Below are 21,731 nucleotides of genomic sequence, written 5' to 3'. Positions count from 1 at the left end.
TCTAGAATATGAGAACACTTCTCTTGGACCGTACTAGAAGAATTACTGCATGCAGTTTACATAAAGCTTGACCACTTACAGAAATAATTATGAACAGGATTTATAGTTTATGAAAATCTAAAAGTGTGAAAAACGATTCCATGTATTTAATCCTCTTCTCACTATGAAGCTTTAAGTTCTCGACTACAGTGGGATTTGTATACATATAGTCTATATACAAAGTCTTAGAGAACCGTGCTACAGTATTTAACAACATACGGAACATATATTCACCATGCAGTTTCATCAAACCCCTTATAACATCATAATCAAATCCAATTTTAATTTCAGCACACTTTTTTTTACCCTGCTTTACTAGTTTTGGGAAGCAACTTTCCCATTTAATTGTTGTAAAATATGTGAGCATTTTATTTTCGCAAAATATGTTAATGCTTTATGTGGTAATATTTCAATATTTTTACCTACTTGAACATGACTTAGTACCGGTACTGTAGTGTAGGCTTCCATTCTTCACACTTATAAAACTAACAATACGAGAATTTGTTGTTTTGTTTATTTTTCTTTCTTTTGTTGTGTTCTTCTTTTCATTTTTTTTAAACTTTGTACAAATAATGATCCTCAAAAGCAACTACATTCAGAATTTTACTCTGTTGTTTCATGCAACATTCAAATATTTTCACTCAAAGATCAAATCTCTCTAGATCTTGCCTCCTTAACGAACGAAAGAGTGAAATGTGAAGTTTAAATGTATTTGGCTACCCAGCGCTGATTTGTTAGCATAATTATAATAGAAAGTTTTGTTTTGTTTTTTTTAATTGTTCAACGTCCCTCTCGAGAATTTTTCACTCATATGGAGACGCCACCCCTTGCCGGTAGAATGCAAATTTTGACCTAAACTCGGCACTCAGGGCCATAGAGCAGTGAGGGATCTTCTTCGTGCCAGCACATGCTGCGACACGGGACCTCGGTTTATACGGTCTCATCCGATGTACCGGTCTTCACGTCCCACAGTTGGATTCGAACCAGCGACGTAAGGATCAACTCCTTACTCCGCGACTTTAGAGCGAACGCTCTAACAACTGCGCCACGCGGGCGACTACAATAGAAAGAATTGAGGTCCTTGCTTTCAATTACTCAGAATTGAAGGGTGCAAAATGTAAAATACGCTTATACAATGAATGAGGAATTTCTATCTATTATTCCTTATAAATATTTTCATACAAGTCAGTTATATCAAAAAATAAATTAAAATGTACCTTTTCCTAATTTCACATGACCATCGTTTGTCACAATTAAAACATTCCCAAAGTAGTCGAAAAGCTTTATTCAGGGTTCTCCATGAGCTGTTTTACTGTGTCGGTCCCGACACAGTAAAATTCTCCCCGACACAGTAACGATTTAAATTTTATGCGTGCGATACAGTAATTAAAACTTTTGCGACACAGTAAGATCTGTTATAATAAGAAAATCAGAACATAAATTCTCTCTAACTGAAATTTTAATCAAACAAATCTACCGTCTTTCAATTTTTAAGGCAGAGCACTTAATTATTTCTTAATTAGGGCACTTTGTCTTGCTTCACCTTCATATTCAATAATCCTCTAGACCCTCGCTGGACTTAACGCATGAATGAACAAAGACAAATTATTTGTTTTCACACTTCCATATAACCGTATAACTGCTAGTTGCATTTAAAAATATTATTTAAAAATTAATTCTTTTTAATATATGTCTTTATACTTCAGAACCACATCTCTAGAATTATGTTGGCACTGTGAGTCAAACATCGTTACCGTAATCATTTCATTGATGTAAATGTATTGTTGAAGAATTTGAAGGCACCCCCTAAAAGTATTTTACTATTCTAAAGTTTTCTTTTTTAAATTTGTGAATTCGATCAACTGACAAAAATCACGGCAAATTTACTTTTAAAGTGGGGAAGTAGATCGATTTTATCGCCCAGAACTTCCTCTGCTCTTCAGAGCATGTGTAAAATATGAAGTTAAATAATACACATATAAACAATATAAAGGTTTAATATACACATACAACTTGTAGACAGTGATACAAGTATATATTATTTCAGTGTTTTCTTTTTATATGGTACTTATTTTTTTCAGTTGGGGGAGGTACAGTCTTTAATATAGTGCTGTACTATTGTATGTACATGTACATTATTATATGGAAACAATTCTAATTGTCTTAAATATCCATTCCATTGATTTATTTTTTATTAATATGACCGATCAAATGTATGAATTGGTGATTCAAAAAAGTTGCAATTGTGCGTGTGTGTGTGTGTGTGTGTGTGTTGGGGGGGGGGGGGGGTGCTTATGTAATTATAATGGTGGTTCGGTTGCGAATTTGATCGCGAAAATACCGCGTAAAGTCTGCAACAAAGTAAAATTTCATATGATGGAGAACCCTGTTTATTCTTTTTTTTTTTCTTTCTACAATTTATTCCCCTCTTGGTATACTATACATGTGTCACAAGTGGTAATTTAATTTGCTACTCCTTTTAATGATAAGCAAGGCAAACAGCTGTTGGGTTCGATTCATATATTTTTCAATTTCATGGTGTAAGACTAAAAAGGTGACCTGTAACAATAACAGTAATGAAAATAAATGAATACACTCTCACACCTATACATTCACACATTAAATTACTTTAATACATTTTAGCTTTTCTGTTCTAATTATCTTCAAGTGGATAATTACTTTATAATATATTTAATTTATTTAGAGCAACGGTGGTAAAATTTCTTACCGAATAGGCAGTTAAATTGTCCACATTATAAAATGATAGATTTTGTGGAGTAGGAGAGGAATTCTTCCTTATTCCTGGCTGTCCTAGGGTGGAGTGAATTAGTTAGGGTATTTTGCGCCAAGCATGCGCACCTAACACCAAACTAGTAAAACCACTCACACACTTCTCACTCTAAAATATCAACCAATCACACAACTCCAAGCCTCACCCATTCTGACACAAACACCTTTGACCTTTCACACTCCTAAATCCACCAATGAGCATTCAACCCCATGAATATGAATGAGTTATTTAATGAATGAACACATGGTAAATTCCAGAGGACTGTAATTTACTATATATGCTTTATAGATGAAAAATGATGAAGATAATGAAATGATGATTAGTGATAAGGTCACTAAATATTCAATCATACATATAATATTTTTCAGAATAATAATTTATTCACCCTGTGACACATGTATAATATGAGAAAAAGTTCAATTCCAATTTTTATTGTCTGTTCATTTCCATATTTATTAATTATAATCGACTTATTTATGTTTTAAAAGAATGAAAATTCTGATGTATAGATATATTCCCTATAAGATACGAACTAAAATTCTAATTCAAAGCTTCCTTTTTCTTTCCCGTAACATAACCTGTCCTTTCTTTAAAGTTATTGATTTTCCACTGTAAATATTTTTTGAATGAATACTGTGAGACAGAGTCTGTTTAAAATATAAAGTTTTTTTTCTTTTTTTAAATAATTACAGACATCTGAAATAATGAAAATAATACTTATAACTCAAGATCAATATCTTATTTAAATGACTTAAGACAGGTATTTAAAAATGCTATCTATATGTTGAGGCATTTTGCATTCTCTTTGAACCATAAAGTTGAAGTTGAATAGAATGTCTACATATAGAACCTACACAGAGGACAGTAAGAAATTTGTTTACTTCCACGTTGGTTTGTAAAAGGATTTTGTAAATGAATATAAAAAGAGAATCGTTATAGCTGTTCAAATGGTCTTATTGCAGAATTTATCTCTAGTAGATAATTCATAGATATTTACATTCTGTTTGATTTGAAGATGTTTATGGTAAAGGATTCTGCAGATAGGTCAATTTACTTTCCGCTTGCTTTAAAGAAATGGAGAGTGTAGTATTCTGCAGATAAATCATCGTTAAGACCATAAGGTAAGTAAGAATGTCATTCTTTTTTCTATATTAGATAGATAATACCTCTTAAATGAAAAATTGCTCACGTGACTATATTATACTTAACCAATCATTATTACATGTACATGTATGTCCTTTCCTCACATATGTATATACATATTCTTTTAACTATAGTCCAGTTCGACACATCATAACTGGTGAAGTAAGTATAATTCAAAAATGACGACATACATGTAAATTCCGGTAGCCCAAATCTTTCAAATGGCCACAGAACTTCACTTCCATTACAAGTATGGAATCCGTCGAGAAGTATTCTGGGCTAAATATGAAAGAGCAGACATTGTTACTCTGTCAGAATGATTTAAACGTTTTAGATGAATCACTCGCATAAGAAAAATTAAGGGGCAATATCCGAACCATATATTAAACGTTTTCAATAGATCTGAAGTGATAAAATAATTAGAAAGACTAGAAAAATGTTTGGTTCCAGCTGACAAAGCTTTGACAATGTACAGTGTAGTATTTGTTTGTAGGGTTCATTTTTTTCAACTGTATTGTAGAAGGACTTGATTTTAATTCCACCTCTGGTAATCCGACCTATACCACAGTTCCCTTTCAAAAGATGACATTCTTCAAAGTCTTTAATCTTTAAATGCGTTTAACATTTAAGCAATGGAAGTGAGTTTGTTTTAATGCACTTTTACTCAAAACCTTCATAAAATCGTTTTTCAACAGATATATCGCAGAACCCAGGAAACAATTGATCAAACCAAATCTCACCAAAATATTAACTGCTGTGAAAAAGAATCTTCAGACATATTGTTCTGCAACACATTGTGGAAGTGGTGTAAATCAAATGTGGTTTCTAAAAAAAAAAATCCAAAACATTTTTGGAAAAAAAAACTTTTTAAAGATCAATAGCATTAAAACATACTTTTCTATGCTTTATATAACCATACCTCATGCTTAATTAAAGAGCAGGCTTTTTGACAACATAGACAATAGCTTTTTTTTATTTTCCCCGTTTTCTTTCACATCCTATGAATGGTCATCTACAAAATCATTTTGTTAAAAAATCATTTTGGTTCTACATACAATTACTTCAAAGTTGATATTATGAAGATGCTGGAGTTCTTTATTGACAAAATCTATGCACTAATGGTGCTAATTTATTAGCCGACCTGTTCTTATTTTCCAATGAAACAGAATTTATTCAAATAATCCTATTCATAGGAAAACTCTTGCTGTTGCCTCACACAAACATTTAGATATATTGACGACGCTTTGTTAAGTAACAATAATTACTTCAATTCATTTATCAACTCAGCGAACTCGAAATAAAAGAAACCAGAGAGTCTGCTGCATATGTATCATATTTGGATGTTTTACTGAGTACAGACGATAATTGCCAACTTATAACTGAAACAGTATGACAAACCGGGTAATTTCAGTTTTCCATCGTCAATTTAACTTCTCTTATTTTGTAACAATATGCATATGATATTTATGTCTCCCAACTTTCGATACGCAAAAGTTTGCTCTGAGTAGGATCAAAATTAACCAAGGCAAGGCACTGGCAAATAAGTTGATGTTGCAAGGGTTTCAACATTCCCGTTTAATTCCAGCTTTATGCAAATTCTACGGTCGTTAGAACTTCCTTGCTTTTAAATACACAGATACAACCTATCGTTGGGTCGTATTTTGAATTACATGTACTATTTAATAGGTCATTGTTTTTAAACTTAATTTGACAACGGAGTTCTCCGTCAACCTGATCAATACATCAGGCTCACGGCGAATATGGCCCGTCGGCAAGGGATGTGTTTCAAGGGGTCGGTGTTACAGACTTATAGCCCTTTCAATTTTCATTTTACTACTGGATTTTAAGATTGATCACTATTCGTTTTCTTGTCCATTTACGTACATATCAATTCAACTTTTTATACATATTGTTATACTTCTGGAAGAACTTAGTACATGAAGTATCAATTTTGCATTTTTCTGAATATTTTTTTTTATAAAAATTAATTATTTTATTTCGTCTTTTTATTACAGACAATGATTTCTTACATAGGTTTCATTACGACTTTTCTTCTCATCAAGTTCTCAGTAACAGGTTAGTAGTTGATCCAGTTTATTTCTTTATTTCTTTTTATTTTAGGACATGTGTGTGTGCTCTTCTTTTTTGTTTTGTTTTTACAGTTTTTCTATTGTTGAGCTAAATTGCGATTAACATGAAGTGTGCTCTAGATATACATGTGACAATATACAAATGCAAGTATCCAGTAAACATTTTCAGAATCCACGGTCGGTCTCGCTTCTATTTCCTCAGAAAGGCAACGACCATTGGATTTCGACCCTGTACAGTTATATATATGTACAGTTATATATTTGCAGGAATTTAACTTTCTTTATACAGAAAAGCATATTATACTAGACCCGACCCATCCAGCGTCTTAAAGGCAGAGATTTTAAGCACCGCCTTCCAAAATACCTGGTCTGTGTACCCCTGTCAATCAAGTGCATTAAGGTACATCATTGGGTGCTAGAACTTGATTGACATTTACTTACTCGTCCCTGTGTATACCCTGTACACATTGTTTGGCACTCGTGGTGACCTTCAAATTAACATTTGATCCTTTGATATTTACCATACATGGTATAAACAATTCAGAGAAGCTGTATTACTATAGAATATTTAGCTTGATAATATATATACACACCTTTAGTATTTAAAATAATTATGATATTCTTTATGATAATATATATCAAAATTTGATATAACTTTTTTTTTTCAAAGCTCAACAAATATTATGATAATTAATTTTTTTTTAATGAGTGGGGATGCTTTGACACACATTCAATTACAATTAATAAAAATTATTTAGATTAAACTTTATTTACAACTTTTTATTTCTAACTTAAAATCATCTCAAAATCCCAACATAGGTAAAGTTTGACTTCTTAGGTACTCCACTATGTATTAAATCACTTCCTGTGTATAGGGATTAGGAGACAGACGACCACAGGTAGTTTGCTAGCCCTCAAGGCATTCACACCTGTACAAAATAAGCCCCTCCCTCACCTGGAATTTACCACCCGGTAAAAAATCTCTGCCTTTAAAGTACATTCATATGATTTTGTGTTAAATGCTTTAGTATGAAAATATCAATTTGACGTGGTACGTTGTAAATGAGTAGATTGATGTTTACGTAGAAAATTTGTTACACAAATTTGAAAATGTAAATACTGTAACAACTATTTTATGGAACATATTTTGTTATTCAATACAGTTTCAAAACATTTTAATAAAAAGGTTTGTCCTTAGGCTTTGGCATTTAAAAAGTAATAAATCCTTGTTCTTAACATGCTTAAGGATTACGTTTACTCAACGTTACAGTTAACACAAACGGGTCGCCGTAGAATATGATGTTGTAAAATCGGTGACGTCATGATATATTAAATATAAAAAAAACATTAAGAAAATAAAGTGTTGATATTAAATTAAACGTAACAGTAAAGAATAATATTAATTTTTTTAACAATCTGGTATATGCAATTTTTTATTTGCGACATGCCGTAAGTTTCGCAGCGAATGTAAACAGTCGTATGTCAGAAAGAATGACGCGGTGGAAACGACAGGGGTTTTCAAAACAAAATAACAAATACACAAAAAACTCAGAGATCTTAAAATCTCGGTGGAAGTGCGTCCGGGACGACCACAGTTATTCACAGGCCGATCATCATCATCTTCCCCACACGGACAACAAGGAAATTAATTCCGATCAAGTACCCCACACATACAACGATCGTGAAGTTCCCCACACAGCTGGCTGCGATGTGATTGTTCATTCAGATAGTTCTGGGTAAGCAACATGAATATTGACTATGCATGTGATCTTATGTATCTGCGTTCATATGATTATCACATATATTTTTGTTCAATTTCACGATCTATCTGTTGGGTGAATGCATGCATGCATGCTGTATACGAGCTAAACATTCTCAATTTTAATTTCACGCACTCCCGCCTAATAAAAAAAATAATACAATCAAAAACAAAATTATGTTGAAATAAAACAATCTTACATTTTTTCCTCAGAGAAATAATAGAGAGAGAGAGAGAGTTTCTGACAGTGTGATGGTAATAGCACAGCTGGTGTCTTACATTGTCTTACTCTGACTAGAAATAGGCCTAATGTGTCAGTGTGTACTAAAAAATTAGTACAATATGTAAACACTGGATCTGCAGCTGAAAACATGCATTCAAACAATACACATGTATGATTTTTTTTTTTTTAAAAATCCACCAATTTTTCAAAATCCTAAATTTTTATTGAATTTAAATGATTTAATTGATTGTAAATTTTGTGTGCAAATTCTTAATAATATTTATTATAGTACTGAACTAGTGAAATGAAATCAATAGGGTAATTTTAATATTGAACTTTGTAATTCATTTATTATTTCAAAAATTAGGCCAAATAAAAAAATATGTGTGGTTCCGCCAACCCTAAACTTTTTTGGGCAATTTTCTTATTTTTTCCGTAATTTTCCCCGATTTCCATCAATGTCTCCAGTTTAAGTTTTAGTTTCAGTAATGACGGCCTTCTTGCAAAACATAGTGCAAGTGTTTAATAGTGTTAAATCCAAAGCAAGCTAGCATGTAGGTGTCCCCTACCAATATTGACTAGTATATCATCACCTCACATCTAAATGCCATTTGCAAAGCAGTGATAGGTATTATTTAGAAAAAATTAAGAAAATCATTTTATTAAAAAAAAAAAAAAATCCCTACCTACCTACCCTAATTTTTTTGGAAGTGTAATCGGAACCACACATATTTTTTTTGTTTGGCCTTATTGTAGTTTTAGTTACAATGCACAAATTAATGTTATTCACATATTTCTACTTTATCATAATTATGATAATTTTTAAATGAGGATGTTAAATTGCACAGCCATCAAAATGATAAACAGAACTCCATGTCTACCTAAACAAAAACAGATTAAAAAAAATATTATATTAAAGTTATCTAAATGTTTATATTAGATATGATTCTTCATGGAGGGAAGGAAGGAGGGTGGTGGAGCTTGGGGTTCTGGCCGATGGATTGTCTGGCTGTAAACAGTGTGGATTGCCACTTCAGTTGTCTCACACCCAAGGATTACGCGATTGTGGCTTAGGTAGCTTTCTTCAGGTTCGGTGTCGAAATTTATGGTGTGGACATGTCAATGTGATTCCAACAGGAAAACGCCATGGTCGCATATGGATGCTAATACTAAGTTAGCTACAGGTATAAATAAATGCATACAATTTAAAAAGTACGTATTCAAATTGTGTGTTAGTTGATTTTCATCATCATGTAACATTTTTTTTTACAATTTAATAGGAATGATTCATACTGGCATTGGCCCAGCTCAAGTAAATGACCTTTTAACATCTATAAATATCCCTGCTATAAGTACGAAGACCATCCAGAATAGACAAACAGAGACAGGGCTGGCCATTGAAAAAGTTGCTGAGGACACCATCCAACAGGTCTTACAAGATGAAATCCTAGCAACAGTTGAGTAAGTATATACATGTTTACACCCATAAAAAGTGATGGTAGATCTAATATGCCACAATATTTCCTCACAAAACTAATTTTGGGGTTTTTTAGCTCACCTGAGCCAAAGGCTCAAGTAAGCTTTTCTGATCACATTTCGTCTGGCATCCATCTGTCTGTCCACCTGGCCATCCGTCTGTAAACTTTTCACATTTTGGACTTCTTCTCAAGAACTACTGGGCCAATTTCAACCAAACTTGCCACAAAGTATCCTTGGGTGAAGGGGATTCAAGTTTATTCAAATAAAGGGCCACGCCCTCTTCCAAGGGGAGATAATTATGAATAAGTGAAAAATTAATGGCATCTTTGAAAAAATCTTCTTCTCAAGAACCACTGGGCGTGGAAAGATGAAAATCATGTGGAATCATCCTCAGGTAGTGTAGATTCAACTTTGTTCAAATCATGACCCTTGGGGACAGGGTTGGGCCACAATGGACGATTAAAGTTTTACATAGGAACATATAGGAAAAATCTTTAGAAATCTTCTCAAGAACAGCAAAGCCATGATTGGTCATATTTATGTGGAAGTATTCTCAGGTAATGTAGATTCAAGTTTGCTTAAATCATGACTACCATGGGAAGGGTGGGGCCACAATGAAAGTTTAAACTTATAGGAAAAAAGCCACAGTTAGTCAAAGAAATATGTAAGCATCCTTACTTAATATAAATTTAAGTTTGTTAATTCCTACCCTCTCCCCTTTTTAGGGGTAGGTCGAGATCACTTATGCATTTAAGCTTTTCAATACTGAACTGATTTTTGCTTTTTTCCTAGCTACAGTGCTCAGGTGAGTGATGTGGCCCATGGACCTCTTGTTGTAATCAGTATTTCAAAATAATTAATAATAATAGTAGAAGTAATAATAATAACAATAAAGAAAAATTTAAAAAATAAAACAAAAACAAAAAAAGCATCTTTTTTTCAGAACTGAAGGAGCTGAAGATTTAATGGTTAACGATAGATGCTGGATGGCAGAAGAGGGGGAGTGGTCACTCATTTGATAGCTTTTCGGGTAACTAGCTGTTAGTCTGTAATGTCTGCAATCTACATGATATGAGAGGTCCAAGTAATAATTTTACCTTAATTTCCTTTTCATTTTAATTGAAGGACATTGCTCAATGATTGGGGAACACACCGGGAAAGTAATTAAGAAATAAATAACAAGTTTAAAAACTTCAATGGGAATTGAAGTGGGTCGGTCACGTGATCAAATCCTGTGAAGGCCGAAGGCCTTCTCAGAAGATTTGATCACGTACCGACCCACTTCAATTACCATTGAAGTTTTTAAACTTGTTATTTATTACTTATATATACATTTGAGATGGACAATCGAATGTAATCGAATATAAATATTGCACTAACTGTACGTCGTAGATTTTGACAAATTACGCTAGGTGTAAATCGGCTTGAAAAGCGGTTACGCTTCAAATTCATCTGGCAAAGGATTGTTTTGAAGGGAATATTCTGTGAAAGGCTACATGTGATCAATTATTATAGTGAGCATATTGGTGTCTGGGAATTTTTGTATTCATGAGAACCCATATTCGATGTTAAACTGTTAAAAAACACAAGAAACACGTCCGATGTTGGATACTAAAAAGTTGGAGGAATTTCGGTCGGAAAGGGATGGATGGAGACACTTGTCCGGACCAGATAACTTGAAATCAAGTGCAAAATTTGATCAAAAACATAAAATCTACGATTTCGATAAGGCATATTTATTAATTTATGATGTTGACACGGAGACACTGGCGACAGCTTACATTGTTAAGACAACGTCACAACGATCTCGATGATGGAGGTGTGCCTACCGAACTTCCAAAGTGCAGTGTTTGTCAGCTGTTTGTGGCATGATTGCATTACATTGATATTTTTCAACAGATTTTCAAATTTATTGTGAGTAAAGTTTAATGGAAAAAAAATTATAGCATTCAGAGGTCTGCGAGAAAAATAAGGGTAAACGTTGAGACTATGCAGCTCAGACATGAAACTTATAACACGTAGTTTTCTATTATCTTTGTAAAATCGATCAAGAACTGTATTAAATACTCGTTTACATTGTAAATAAAATGATTATTATTTTACTTGCGTATTTTGTACATTTTTATGCATGAAAAACATGCTATATTGCTTAGTGGAGTAAGTCTTTTTATGTAGATATTACTGCGCTGTGTGATTAGGTCACGTAATGACCTATGACCTTCGAAAAACTTCATACAGGTATGAAGATATTTGCTCTCTGCATGTTTATATAATAGAGAGATACCACAAATGTATATATTAGGGTATGAAGTTCGTAGCAAGATATGCAGGATATGTGAGAGCCCGTACGAAATTTTAGTCACGTATTTTCAAAAAATATCCAGGCGTATTATATTCTTAAAATCCTGGTGGATTCTCCATTAAAATGAATACATAAAAGCAGGCGTATAAAGTGAAATACAGGCGTACAAGAGGCGTAATCCTACCGTATTTTTAGCCGAAATATGTAAATGAGTACGCCTGGAAATTCAAAATACGCCTGGAAATTTTAAAAATAGAATTACACCTAGATATCAAGCATACCCGTAAAAAAAAAATACGCCCGTAAAATAAATACACCCGTAAAATGAATACGCCCGTATAAAAAATACGCCTGCCTTAAATATTCATTTCAAATTAAATATTATCACAGCTATGGGGACTACAACCAACATAAATATAAAAGTACAAAGTACTTTAGTACATAGATTACTAGGAGTCTAAGTGCATATAAATACATACAAAAAAGATCAGACAAATTAAGCTTACAATCATACACAATTTTTATTTTATTAATACTTTTCAGTATGCTTAAATGTGAATGAGAAATGATTAAAAATCAGAATCAAACATTTACTGTTTCAAATCACAGTCACATCACATGTTAGATTTACATTAACTTTTCCTGTTTCACAGTATTTTAACCTACAAGATTGACATATTAGTTTAGTCAGCAGTTGCAACATTCCAATAATCACAGTGAAATCACTTTATTGAGAATCATGCCGATTAATCCTGCCATTCTCTGTACTCCTTATTTGGCACAAAAGATGCAATTCACAAGCAGTTTTGTCATTCACATTTCTTATTATATTCTCCAATCACATTTTCATAGAAATATTCACAAAAAGATGTTTTTCATGTTAAAAATTATAACTCCTGGCATTGAAAATACACTTCATTCCTGATGCTACACTCAACAGCTGCAGTTCATTGGCATGCATCTATGGAAAATGCTGCAATTCTGGTCATTTGACTCTCGCAAGATCTTTTCTTCACTTAAATTCAAGTATTTATGGACTATTTCATCATTCAATTGATCGCCCAACTGATTTATCCTATGGATTATGATCTGGAAAAAGAAAAACATAAGAACATACTCAATGTCATACTGACCCATTTCAATCATGAACATCTGGCTCTGCAAATCAAGCAAATGCATCTGTCTTATTTTTTTAGGTAAAAAAATCTAATGTTATGCAATGTATTTCAAAATAATCACCTCTTCACCATCTGTGCTTCGTTGCCACTTTCTCCAATCTCTTTGTTCCTGGCATGACCTTCCTGGTGGTTTAAAATTGGCGCAAATACTTGGATGTAAATAATGCTGTTGTTTATAACCCCCTTGTTACCTAAACGGTTTTATCACTTCTGAGAGATCAGTACATTATGTAAATTTGATGAAAAAAGAATTCTGTATTGTTAAAGAATACAATAACAAAAATTCATTTATGTTTACACAAGATGTTTTTTCTATATGAATTATACTTTTATTTTAAAGATTAGGGTGGATAATAGAACTGCTCTACAGAAACCGGATATAAACTGATAAGCCGTTCTTAGAAAGGTTTACAACATTACAGATAAGTCGTTCCTAAACATGCTCAACACATCTGTAAGTAATTAGCCTAATCCCAACTGGTTAGACTAGGGAAGAGAAAGTAGATGGTAATGTAATACATGTATTATCTGAATATACCATCTATATTTTGTTTTATTATAGAGACATTGATCATGCAATTACTGATTGAAAAATTATTTTTAGCATCAGCTATAGTGCTTTGTTAATTTAAAACTAAGGACTTAAATATTCATTTAATTAAATGCTATTTTATATTAAGCCACTAAAACATTAATGAAAGAATAAACTAAGTTTGTTAGAAATAAAATCATCTTAGTTAAGAGAAATAATATTAAACATTTTTTTTTATTTGGGAATCAATGGCACAGTAATCTAAGATTGAATAGTATAATTTACTAAAATTAATTGCTTTAATAAATACAATGAATACAACAAAGGCAATATTGTAATGTAATCAATGTTTACATGTGGAGTAAATACTTTTTGGGGGGTTAATTTTAATACATGTATCACAAAAGCAACTCAATAGTTACATAAAGGAGATTGAAGTTGTCTAAGTAAAATTTTTATCTAGCTCTCTTAATAATAAGGACTAAATCAGAAAATCCACCAGGATTTCCAAAAATACGCCTTTTGAAATTTTCTAAGTTTTTATTTCCCTATGCGAAAGAGACTAAGAAAAAAATACGCCTGGATTAAGAATTTACGCCAGGAGAAAAGGAGACGTATTTCTGGCAAAAATACGTGTACGCCTGAAAATGAACCGTATTTTTAAGAATACGTCTCTTGTACGCCAGGATTTGCAAAAAGTCCAGGTGTAATACGCCTCTAAATTTCATACGGGAGTGCTAAGAGGAATGGGAAAGAAGCAAAGGAACATGACTGTAGACAAAATTGGCAAGGTATTAGATACTTCAATTGAAATGAGTGTTTATATTTGAGATTAAGAATAGGATTTAATTGTTACCTTTTGGTTTTATATGTATGTGATTGTTTATTTTTTTTTAAAATAAACTGAATGAACTAACCTGCTAAAATAGCAATTTTTGAAACTGAGAAATGCACCTGTACATATCTTTGAATTTAATTTTCAAATGTAATATTAATCTTACTAAAAATTACATTAACTTAGTTTTTAAATTTGTTTTTTGATTTTTTTTTTTTTAGGAAGTTCTAAATCTATGGAGCCAAGTATGGTTATCAGCATGGTAGAGAAAAAACAGGACAAAGGAATAAAGGTGTCCACTGTTATAGCTGATGATGACACCACCACCATTTCTCGCTTGAAACAAAGTGTAAACCCAAACATTAAAAAAAAATGCGACAAGAACCACATTAGAAAAATTTTTTCCTCAAGTCTATATGCTTTGCAGAAAAAACACAAGTCCTTAACTACAAAGGTAATCCACTACCTTCAAAAGTGCTTCAATTATCTACTAGCACAAAATCAGGGAAACCCAAGAGGAATAGAAAAGGCACTTGATGCCCTCTGTAATCACCCTTTTGGAAACCATGAGTCATGCAGCAATTCCTGGTGTCAGCATGTTAACAATCCGAAGCAAAGGTACTATTATACATATGACTATGTATGGACATAACTAGTATGTAATTCAGTATCAATTTCGAAATAATGTATCTACATATACATTTATTATGTGCAAGCTTTATCTCGTCCATTTCCTAACCCTGATTTAATTGATTCAGTATATGTTCAAAATAAATTGAAGGTACTCTTCCTTGCCTTATGGAAAGCCCTTAAAAGACTCGGACCTTCAAGATTCACTACATTCAATATGCAACCAATGGAAGCAGAACAGCTGTAAGATCTCCAGTCTGGGAAGCACCCAACCAAATGAGTCCTTCAATAGGACTGTGTCACTGAAAGCTCCGAAAAACCACTACTTTAGCGGCTCAGCTAGCTTAAACTACAGAGTAGCAGCATCTGTAGCAGAAAAAAACTCTGGAGCATCTTATCTTGTTGCTGTGAGTATATATAAATTTATGAAAAAATATTATTTTATGAAAATTTATGTACCAAAATGTTATATAAATATTAAATGGAAAATAATCTCAAGCTGTAAAACTTTGACAAAGATACTTAAAAAATAGAAAAATATTGATCATAAGATATTATACAATTATGGACTCTTTCGGTGGTGAATATGGTTTGTTATTCACCAGAAAAATATCAATATTGACCTCGGCTTTGCCTCGGTCAATATTGATATTATTCTGGTGAATAACAAACCATATTCACCACCGAAAGAGTCCATAATTGTTTTATTATATAGTCCGGATTTGAATTAATAAGACATTGAAGGCTGCATGCATGATGATACAACTTTCATTTACGAACTTTTGTCGTGGAAAAATTAAAATAAAAATGTCCAGATCACAAGTTATAGCTTTTTGCTGTTTGTAAGACATCGAAATGTTTAGAAAATAACCCTGCAATAGGCTTGGCTAATGTTTTTCCTGCTCAGATACATAGCTGGCTCTGGCCGTTGCAACCAATTGTTTAGAACATTGTTTGAGGTGTTGATTGTGATGTCGCAATGCCGCTGAACGCGCACCGACCCTCCGGCGAATACAGCTTCAAAACCAGTGAATATGTAGTGTTATGAACTGTTTGCGTTTGTATAGATTATATAGGGACTATAAATCTAGACTATATAATAAATATGTGTAAGAGCAATATTTGTAATTAAATTAACATTACAAGCAAACCATATAGCTTTTGCACTAAGCTGTAGCACTACCTCCCTCCTAATGTTTAATGTTATTTTTGTCCTAATAGGTAAACAAAAAGATCGGGTTATCTCCTGGAAGGTTTACTAGGAAGTTGTGCTATCTCAGGGAATCCTAGTCCAGGAAGAGAAAGGCAATCGCCAAATTTAAGGAGGCGAAGAGAAGAAGACGTGAGCTGAAGGCTAGGAGGTAATGTAAAATAAGCTCACTTGAATGATGCAAACATATATTAGTTATCAGTTTGATTTTTGAAATACATGAATTTATATTTATAGACTAAGCATTTTTTTCCTCATTCTTAAAGATCCTTGTGTACAACTAGTAAAGAAATTCATGAAGGATCCACATATGAATCTGGAATAGGGTTAGCTCCTCAACAAGCTAACATCATTACAGAAATTCCAGTCCCATGCCCAAGACCACAGATGGAAACAGTTGATGTTGAAAATCACACACTTATCTTATTTGATTTAGAAACAACAGGATTAGGTAATGCATTTAATACAATTTAAATGTTTCAATTTTTTGTGTGCAAGAAGTTTATATAGCAATTTTCTCAAATTCAGTTTATTCAAAAGAACCATAATTATATCACTGCTTGGAAGAAAATGATGTATACAGTTTTACCCCTGTAAAGTTTCTGTCAGTTTCTGTGTGTGCACCTTTCAATAAATTTTTGTCTCTGTTTTCTCAGCAACTACTCATGATGTTTTTAAGTCTTTATTTAATCTTTATAGGCATGCCATATGGTGGAATTTATTTCTGTATAAATCCATATACTCCATCAGCAATTTTTTATGTCAGTTGGCCTTGTGAGAATGTTTTTTATTTGTTCATTAGACATAAACCAGTACTCTAAATAGTGATATTTTTCTTTTAGCTCGCACTTCTCATATTGTTCAGTTGGCAGCTGTACAGAATGAGGATAGATTTTCTACATACGTTATTCCTAAGAAGTCCATAACGCCAACAGCTTCTGAGATAGCAGGACTCTCTGTTAGGAATGGAAAACTCTACCATAACAACGCAGAAGTGACTGGCATTTCTCTGATGGCTGCATTGGATTATTTCTTGAAATTTCTCGAAAAGTATAATAATATCATTTTAGTTGGTCACAACATTAAAGTGTTTGATTGTCCAGTGCTTTTTAGAGGTCTTGAATCATGTTCTATGTTACCAAGATTTTCAAGAAAAGTGAAGGGATTTATGGATACAAAGCTTTTATTTCGATTATCCCATCCAAACCTGAGCTCTTATAGCCAGCAAAGTCTTGCAGAAAGTCTTCTTGCATGTTCATATGAAGCACATAATGCCCTTGAAGATATTTTAGTGTTGCAAAAGTTGTTAGAATTAGTGAATTTATCAGATGATAAGCATAAGTGTGCAACATTTTCATTTGATTATGCTATGAATGTACTATCTTACCAAAAGGAAGTTGACAAAAATTTTCCTTCCTTACATATTCTTGTTCAGAAAAAGGTGTTGAGTGTGTGTATGGCTAAAAGAATAGCTGAAAGTGGATTAGATTTTGATAGTTTGAAACTAGCTTACTCTAGAGATCAGAATGGTATCCATGCATTGTTTACTGAAGTGTGTAGAAACAGTTCTGTGAGGGTGACAAAGTCCAACAAAATTATTGAGGCTGTGAGCTCTTTTTTCCTGTCGTTAAATGAAAGTTAAATATATTATAATGTGCATTGTCTTAACTTAAAGAAAAGCAATTCAATTTGATTAATAATTTATTTCCATCAGTTTTTTTTAAACAAATTTAGCAAGTTTATTATTTACCAGTTTATGTAAGAAATTGACAGCTAGAATATCCATGATAATTCCTGAAATAGAGAATCAATCTAAGGGAAATTATAAATAAAATTAATTTTTTTGACAAATCCATTATGTATGAAGATTTCATTTTGAAATCGTCGATCTGTATAGGTTTTTGATGTGTGCTGTTAAATAATAGATTACCAATATTCGTCTCACAATTATATTTTATACCTACATGTAATTAGTGATTGAGACTTGCCTAATGTAGTCTTATGTAGTATGATATAACCTCCCAAAGAGGTAATGGACTGATAAAATAATTGTGCAAAGCCCATTATATAAGTTAATTTGCCTTCAATTTATAAGTTATAGTCTATTTCTAAAGATATTTTACACTTTTTAAATCCATATCAATCTTGAAAGATGTGATTAGGTAATTAACATGTTGAATTTTTTTATTCCTGGCATTTTCTTATGTAATTAAAAAAAGTCACAAAAAGAAAACATATCGATACTGAATTTAATTCATATTTATGTGCATAACTTTTTTGAAATATAACATTGCAACAGGTGTAGTACTATATCTCTGAAATACATGTATAAATATTTTATTACATTTTCTTACATTTTAAAGTCATCAAAAAATGTATATCAAAATGTTGTTGTACAAAATATTGCACTTATTAATCAAGCTATGACAGAGGAAATTCTGATTAAAACTTTTCAATTTATTGAAAAACCAAGATTTTTTGTTATATATTTACAAAGCTGTATATTTCTAATACAGTGATGCATTTGAAAATCTTATTTGGTTAAAAAATTATCAATATTTTTCATATTTTATTTCAATTAAAAATAGTGGATTGGCAATGTGAAAAAAACTGATGAAAAATTTTCAAGTGGAAATTTCTGAAAAATTTGACCATTGACCCCATATACATTTTATACCAATAAAATAAAGAGAATTTAAGTCTTATAAAAGTATGATTTATTTATTGTTCCTATCAGTGGGATTTTTTAAAATTCTTGATGAAAAACTGGTGGAATTTTGAAAATAACAGAGGAAATTCGGACTTTAATAATTTTAAATTGGTTGGCCCAAATCTGAAAATTATTTGGTATTTTGCACCAGTTACTATAATAAAATACATTTTATATTCCAAAAGATTTATGATACTACTCTTCTATTTCCTCAGAAAGGCAACGACCATTGGATTTCGACCCTGTAAAGTTATATATATGTACAGTTATATATTTGCAGGAATTTAACTTTCTTTATACAGAAAAGCATATTATACTAGACCCGACCCATCCAGCGTCTTAAAGTACATTCATATGATTTTGTGTTAAATGCTTTAGTATGAAAATATCAATTTGACGTGGTACGTTGTAAATGAGTAAATTGATGTTTACGTAGAAAATTTGTTACACAAATTTGAAAATGTAAATACTGTAACAACTATTTTATGGAACATATTTTGTTATTCAATACAGTTTCAAAACATTTTAATAAAAAGGTTTGTCCTTAGGCTTTGGCATTTAAAAAGTAATAAATCCTTGTTCTTAACGAAAATGAAAGCAAAAAAAGACGTAGGCTTCTACTACATGACTTGAATGGTGACACAGTGGTTAGAGCGTTTGCTATGGAGTCGTGGAGTAATATAAATACTGTAAACCTGTGCTTCTTACTTGTATTGCTGGACAAACTGACCATGACTAGTGGTCGAAACAGGACTTCAATACAACCTTATTAAAACAACACATTTTCAGTTCAACGAGCCATAAAATTGCTTCAATTCAAGCTATGATTAAAATAAACCGAAAGTTTGAAACAACATAATATTATGAATCATATCGGGGATTTATTTTGAATTCAATACAAGAGAAGATTCAATATAAACGACTTCAATACAAGAGTTGTAACCTGTATTTAAAATAATAGCACAAGCTCATGCATTTCTACAGTCAACTCTCGTGTTAATACTCACCATTATCAGTTTAATACCCCTAAGATATAAATTGTTAAACTTAGTCTCAGAATTCTGATAATGTTTTCTAGGTTCAAACCGTGATAAAATCATGCCTGATGGATTGCCCATGATGAAAGTGTATTTTTATTTGTTAATATGATTTGAAGATATTTTATTTACTCTGAATGTTAGCTTATCCAATACTAATTCTCAGTATTCACACAGAACATAAGGACGGTTTAAAGGCAATGGACTTCTTACTCTACATATATGCCATTCCTTTAGATCCTTGTTTACACTATACACTGATACGTGACGACATCCGAAGATCTAGTGGATATACGTTACAGCCAACAGATACTTCGATCAGCGACAACTTCCTTAATGCCGGATGGTATAGATTTGAAAGTGGAGCAGGAAATGATATGGTGACATCTGCACCCAGTATAACTCAATGTGGAACTATGTTTCCTATATGGATGCAGGGTAAATACAAATTAAACATCTAAGAAAATGTTATTTTGTTTAACAGACAACTTTCATAAGCCACTAAATGCATGGCTTTCATTTTTTTTTTTTTTTTTTTTTTTTTTTTTTTTTTTTTTTTTTTTTGTAATCTGGTAAAGAAAAAACCGATTGTACAATTCATTCATTTAAATAACAAATTAAAACAAAGAGTACGTGTATTTGGCTATATTTTCCTTTCGTTTGAGATTACTCTGTGTAAAGAGTAAAACCTGAATAATTATAAACTAATCTGTTTATTCGATTTACAGCATTTCTTACTATATTATATACTATATTAGGTAGTTTACCACCGGATGTTGACGGGGAGGTAACGAGAACAGCTTGTATTGTGGGGTTTCTGGGTACATGTGGGACATCTTTAACAATAAGGGTGAAGAACTGTAGAGATTACAGAGTTTACTACTTGGTACCTTCTCCCCTAATCGCCTCAGCATACTGCATAGGTAGATTACCACTAACGAATAAGAGAAATCTAAATAAATACAACTTATGTTCGGTCTTAAAACAAAATATTACCTAGCCCACTGTTGGGTTTTTTTCCCAGTAACCATATCTTTTATCAATGTTGTCAATGATATATAATCACTTTTCAAATTAGGTTCAAACGAATCATTACCTTTGCTTTATCTCTTCATGTTATAAGGCTGATTTTTTAAAACTTTAGCAAGGCATATAATGAATTGAAATATATTTTCAGGAGAGGAATACCTTTGTCCTAAAGGACAAACGTCTTTTTCTGGCTTCACACCTTGTCAAGGTACATATGCTTTATTAAATTGAAGAAATTAAGTTGTATTTTAGTAAGGGATATTAACCTAATTATTGAAATTAAAAAAATCAAAATATGGACATATGTAGTTACTATGATCAGGCTTGATCAATGATTCTCTGACAAATTTCGTATTTAAGCGTATATTCCTGTGAACACGAACCCTATGGTAAACGTATCGTTAGAACCCATTACTCCTACTTTATCGAACAAACCTATAGCTGCGGTATTTAAGTGTCTGTATGCAGAACCTTCTGGGGGCAGTTACTGGTACGACACCCATTGGTACATCAATAATGACGAAGTTAAGGTGGTGGATTCTCGCCCCTATCAAGACAATCACAGCTGGCTCTACCCTATCGACTGGATACACAAGTACAACATGAACATGGTGGTAAGTTGTATGTGTGATGTTCATTGACTAGTCATTATATAAGTTAAAATGATATAGCAAGTACATGTAACTGCGCAAATATCTCGATTGAAGAAAATGTTTGCCAGACAAGTGTTTTTATTTTCTTCTA

The 21,731-nt window shown here is 32.2% G+C and overlaps 1 protein-coding gene and 1 long non-coding RNA gene across 2 annotated transcripts; one reads left to right on the top strand and one right to left on the bottom strand.

The window, feature by feature from the left end:
• Positions 1 to 12,322: 12,322 nt before the first annotated feature.
• Positions 12,323 to 13,138, bottom strand: LOC133194764 (uncharacterized). The gene is made up of 2 exons (XR_009722172.1): positions 13,066 to 13,138; positions 12,323 to 12,915 (listed from the first exon to the last, which is right to left on the bottom strand). It is a non-coding gene; the product is annotated as an uncharacterized LOC133194764 (long non-coding RNA).
• Positions 13,139 to 14,277: 1,139 nt separating this feature from the next.
• Positions 14,278 to 17,912, top strand: LOC133194762 (uncharacterized). Its single transcript, XM_061330668.1, has 6 exons — positions 14,278 to 14,327; positions 14,593 to 14,989; positions 15,153 to 15,408; positions 16,223 to 16,362; positions 16,478 to 16,662; positions 17,054 to 17,912. Exons 2-4 carry the CDS (start codon positions 14,607 to 14,609, stop codon positions 16,289 to 16,291), a joined length of 708 nt encoding a protein of 235 aa, XP_061186652.1. The 5' UTR covers positions 14,278 to 14,327; positions 14,593 to 14,606; the 3' UTR covers positions 16,292 to 16,362; positions 16,478 to 16,662; positions 17,054 to 17,912.
• Positions 17,913 to 21,731: the final 3,819 nt, after the last annotated feature.

The sequence above is a fragment of the Saccostrea echinata genome, unplaced genomic scaffold, assembly GCF_033153115.1.
Source record: "Saccostrea echinata isolate AGI-Se365-2 ecotype Australia unplaced genomic scaffold, CSIRO_AGI_Sech_v1 ptg000029l, whole genome shotgun sequence".
NCBI lineage: Eukaryota > Metazoa > Mollusca > Bivalvia > Ostreida > Ostreidae > Saccostrea > Saccostrea echinata.
Note: the sequence above shows the minus strand (reverse complement) of the source record. Positions and strands in the feature narration are given on the sequence as shown.

Coding starts and splice junctions, on each gene's coding strand:
- LOC133194762 (XM_061330668.1), top strand. CDS start 14,607: ATGGAGCCAAGTATGGTTATCAGCATGGTAGAGAAAAAACAGGACAAA. Junction 14,990..15,152: donor GTTAACAATCCGAAGCAAAG/GTACTATTATAC, acceptor AATAAATTGAAG/GTACTCTTCCTTGCCTTATG. Junction 15,409..16,222: donor GAGCATCTTATCTTGTTGCT/GTGAGTATATAT, acceptor TTGTCCTAATAG/GTAAACAAAAAGATCGGGTT.